Below are 5,089 nucleotides of genomic sequence, written 5' to 3'. Positions count from 1 at the left end.
GCCCTAAAAACCCGCCATTTAGACCATAATAATTTTATATTTTTTCAATTTTTTTTAATGTCTCTTATTTTTTAGATCAATACAACTAATCTTCTTTCTTGTAATTGGTTTTGTAAGTTTTATTTCTTTGGTTTCCTTTTGCTTTGTTAAATAAAGATTGACAATTTTGATGATTTAGAGAGATACAGTTCATGAGATATATGAATATAACCACTTAGATTAATATTAGATACATGTTATCAATATTAGATACATGTTATCAGACTTCCAACTGCTAAATAGAATGCCAAAAGTAGCTATTAGAACATTTGGGCATGCACATCCATCATGTTACCTAGAAGTTGTCCACCACAGTGCAAGGGATAAAATCATAATCTTCACACAACCTCCCATTAGGTTTAGACGAGTTTGTACATGTTATCAGACCTACAACTGCTAATTACCTCAAAAGTCCCATTCACAAGTCAAAGTCAAAGTCAGAGTCAAACGTAGTGCTCTTAGTTCTGAGATTAATAGGATATTGACTATAACCAAAATAACTCACGTGCTCATAGCTAGCAAACCCAAAATAATGCTCAAAAATAAAAAATAAAAAACAATTAACGAAAAATAAGGGAAAGCAATCAGGAGGATTAAAAATGGAAACTCTTCATAAAAGACTTGGAGTACAACCTCATAAAGACCAACGTCCGGTGATCTTAACATACAGATAGCAAGAACTCTTCTGGATACATTTGAATGTGTGGTACATAAAACACCAAACAGATACAAAATGTATCATATCTGTAATATGTAATACAAGTATTCACCTTTCAAAAGTTTGAATATCAAGTATGATAATCTTCTGGCATTAACACAAATAATATTATATGCACTCATGCAGCTATCATAAAGTACTCCAACAATGAGAGAAGAACAAGTACTTGTGTAACTCTACTAGAGTATAGATTAACATCAAAATATAAATGTTACCAGAGAATAGAAAACAGTTAAATTGCAAAATCACTCATTATCTATCATTCATCTAATTCAGAACTATGATACAGATATACAAACTATGATTGAAGGACAGCTCACAAAGCTGAAAGAACTCACCAAAAAAATCCCCTAAAATATCAGCTGATATGTGTACACTATCCACCCTGATCTACTGATGAAATACATCTTCAAGTCAAACCATAAACTTCCACACAAGCCCATCAGAAAAAAGCAAACACCATCTGAAAACATTAAGAAAAAGATATTAGATGTTAGTGCTGCAAACCTGTTGAACGAAATGAACAGTAAATATCAAGGAGATGAAGCTTTCCAACTACCTAACACTCAAGCAATGTAAGGTACTTTGATTGGTCAGCCAGCTGCAGCATGATTGTTCCACCATATGAGCTGGCATAACTAATGAACTGAAATTGGTTTGATCCTGCCATGAATGGCAGATACATTTGCTTCAACATGTACATCTTTCTACGTACTAGGATGCAACTGGCTATAAAATTCAGTGAAGTCAAGCCGAAATAGGAGGAACTTTAAATCAACATGTTGCTGCATGGGCAACTTAGAAATAAAATCCTCAAGTAATGAGGAATATTCTTTTGCTACTGCATCTAGATCCTGCCCCATATTCTGAAGAAATTCACCAGCACGTTGTGTCAGGGCCTTCCTGCCATCACTAATCCAGGACCCAGGCGCTGAGGATTTATCATTTAATCGCTTTTTTGTTTTACTCTTGTCACGAGAGGGTGCAGAGGATTCAATGGTTCTGCAGTAAACCAACCAACAGATATGAATTTATAACTTTAAAAAGGAAAACATATGAAAGTAGGTTCCAATATTTATTTGATCCACTAAGTCACTGATGAGACAGAAGAATGTTACCTTGCTTGCAACTCATTAATCCCTTCAGACAATCTATCAGCATGACTTTGAAATTTCAATATAAGATCTAACAAGGCAAAGAGTGAGCTGTAAAGGGTCTGGGAACGTTCTCCAAGGAGGGATTTCTCCACAATTGAATGGAGGTACTTTTCATGTGCAGCAAGTAGATCATCAAGGTCCTTGGCAACCTCCATTTCGTTCAAAAAGTTAGACCATGACACCTCCAAAACTTCAAACATAATATAGTACTGAAAGTTTGAAACAAAATGATTCATCTCGTCCCAAAGAACCTGGCATCGTCTCAGCGTTGAAAGCAACTGCAGCTTAACTGATTTCTGCAGCTTCATAAAGGAACGGGAAGTGATACAATTTGGTTTCATAGTCTTCCAAGCACCAATAAGGGCATGCTCTACTCGTCGAAGCTTCCACAAGAAATTAAATATTCTTAAATACTTTGTCATCACGGACTCCGTAAAAACAGTATCTAAAGGAACCCTTGCATCATATTCCAATGAGAATACATCCCAACCCCTATCTCCAGTTTCATGTGGCATCATCTTTACCTTCAATCTATCCAATATGTCACGATCATCATACTGAGCATTTGAAGACCGAATTGCAGTTTCCAGCAACCCAGCAAGCTGAAAAGAGCTTATAGTGTTGGCAGGCTCAGAAAGCTCTGGCCCAACAATATCCATTAGGTACTGAACAAAATCACCCTGTCCAAGCAATAAATACCGCTTTATCGCAAGACAGTGCTCCTTGAATTTATACTGGTTGTATATAACATCCAACAAATGCTTATCAACTCTTTTCGCTGCTCCATCGACCAAAGACTCAAGAGCATCAGTTTCACCATATCCCAGACCCCATCTTCTTGTTGTGGTGCCAGCAGCAGCTGCAGCTTCTGTTGCAGCATCAGCCCAACCAAGATCTTCGCAACAGACCCGAAGGAAATTGATTGACTTTCCAGTCCTCAGAATGCGTTGAGCAAGAGATTGTGAAATGAAAGAAGGAAGCATCCCCGCATGGAGCATGTAACCTTCCCTCCAAAGAGATTCAGCTTTCACTGGCTGACCCACGATAAAGAATTCAGCAAAAACATCTTCCAACTCTCCTTCCAAAACCCAACTCCTGACCATCTCAAATAGTGGGGAGCACACCCGACGGAGTAACCGCCCCATGAACTCATGCACTAAAGGGTCACCATGCTGAGCATGCATATGAATAGCCCCAGCCCTCGCCCCACCCCTCAAAACCCTACACTTATCAACCAAAACAGCCATCAACCTCATTTTCACCATTGGCTCTGCAAACCAAACAGACAACCTCCTCAAAGAAAGATAATTCCCAGAGCTCACTGTCTCCGATACCAAAGGAATCGGATTCATCGCCTGCGCTTCAAGCACTGCCAATAACTTATAATAATCCGACAACTCATCTTGCAATGCAGCACAGAATGCCTGCCCAATGGTTCCAACATCTGCAGACGGAAACCCATCCATACTCTCCGATATATACCCCTTAACCTTCCTAAACAACCACCCCAACTCACAAAGCTTCCTCACCATAATCCTAGTACCTCTTGGAACCTTAACCAAATCGGACAAAACATATCCATCCGCATTACTATCAAATTTCACATACTTCCCATCAATTCCCTGACAAGCATACAACACATCTCTAACCAAAGCCTCCTCGGAAACCTCACTCTCCTCCTTAACCAAATTAACAAACTCCCTAAACGCAATTTCCCGGAGATTCTCTGGGTCCTTGGAAACCAACAAAACCCCATTACTCCATCCCTTCTCCCCACTACCCCTCCCTCCCAAAATCCTAGACTCTTCGCCCGATTCGGCGTCGTATAAACCCAAATTGGGCAACAAAATCGAAGAATCCAACTGGGAATTCACATTCTTTCGATCCTCGGATATAATCTTAAGCAAATAAAGCACAGCCCACTTGTTATCTACACTTCCGGGCCCAGTTTTCGATGCGAATTTGGTGTAAAGATCGGCGAAGGTTAGGGCCTGGGAGGACTTACCTTGGGTGGCGAGGCGGCGTTTGGTGGACTCGGCGATGGCGGCGGCGTCGGGGGCGACGGAGGGGGTCAATCGGCTGGAGAGTATGCGAATCGCGTAGCGGAGGGAGGTCTGGAGATTTGGTGGGTGAGATGAAGAAGAGGTGGGGTTTTCGGCGACGAGGCGAATGACGAGCTCCTTGACCAGATCTGCGACTTTTTGTTGGTCTTCTTCTTCCATTTTTGGGGATTTGAAAAGGGGGAAGAAGGGAGAGTGTGGCACTGTGTGTGACTGCAGCGAGGGTTTTTGATTTTTTTTGAGGGCGCGGAAATGGGAGAGCTTCGTTGTGTGTTGATGTAAATATATTTTGATCCGAGAAAATGCTTTTATTTTTGGGATTTTTTTGTTATATATGATGCATGAGTCTGGACGGCAAAGAAGTTTCGAAGACAGTTTAAGATATTAAACTCATTGCAATATTTGAGTTGTTAAACGGATTAAAAAGAAAATTACAGTCTAGTATTATTTGATTTAATGATATAAATCTCCTCTTGTATGTGGGAGATTATGAGTCAAACTCACAGCATACTCATTGTAGTATATGAGTTGTTTAAATGATAAAAAAAAATTACATGAGAAAAAGAAATAGACATGAGAAAAAGAAAATAAGAAAAAATGAGTAAGGCTGGCCTTTTGTCCTGAGAAAACCGAGCCAACTGAGTTCCGAGCCGAGCCAACAATAATCGGTAGCCGACAAGTCGGTAACCAAGAGTTTCAGCTCGGCTGAGCATTACCAAGTACGTATCTCGGCTCGGCTACGATACACAACTTTTTACACCGTAGGTATACCGTACTGACCGAGATATACGTATACCAATATATCATATGCCTCTAAACATATATAATACACACCCAAAGTTGGGGCTTGAACCCAACACCTCCTAGTTGGAGAGGCTCGCCTCCAACCACTAAAGCAGATGCTCTTCTTATTAATTTATATGCAAAAGCTAAATTTATTGTTTTACTGAGTTAAAACTAGAACTTAACACATTACATATACATATAGGGGGGTGTATTGTATATGGAATTAGTGGAAGTTTTAAAGAAGTCTATGAAATTTGAAAATTTAGGTGTATTCAATACAGACTTTTAAAAATCCATCAAAGTCTAGGTGTATTCAACTAGATTTTAAA

General features: G+C 39.6%; 1 protein-coding gene across 1 annotated transcript; it reads right to left on the bottom strand.

Annotated features, from left to right (window-relative positions):
- Positions 1 to 1,062: 1,062 nt before the first annotated feature.
- On the bottom strand, positions 1,063 to 4,206 carry LOC101310042 (gamma-tubulin complex component 3-like). The gene is made up of 3 exons (XM_004303298.1): positions 1,876 to 4,206; positions 1,317 to 1,759; positions 1,063 to 1,220 (listed from the first exon to the last, which is right to left on the bottom strand). Exons 1-2 carry the CDS (start codon positions 4,134 to 4,136, stop codon positions 1,465 to 1,467), a joined length of 2,556 nt encoding a protein of 851 aa, XP_004303346.1. The 5' UTR covers positions 4,137 to 4,206; the 3' UTR covers positions 1,063 to 1,220; positions 1,317 to 1,464.
- Positions 4,207 to 5,089: the final 883 nt, after the last annotated feature.

Source organism: Fragaria vesca, linkage group LG6, assembly GCF_000184155.1.
Source record: "Fragaria vesca subsp. vesca linkage group LG6, FraVesHawaii_1.0, whole genome shotgun sequence".
Classification (NCBI taxonomy): Eukaryota; Viridiplantae; Streptophyta; class Magnoliopsida; order Rosales; family Rosaceae; genus Fragaria; species Fragaria vesca.
The sequence above is the reverse complement of the archived record's forward strand: the minus strand, read 5'-3'. Positions and strand labels throughout refer to the sequence as shown.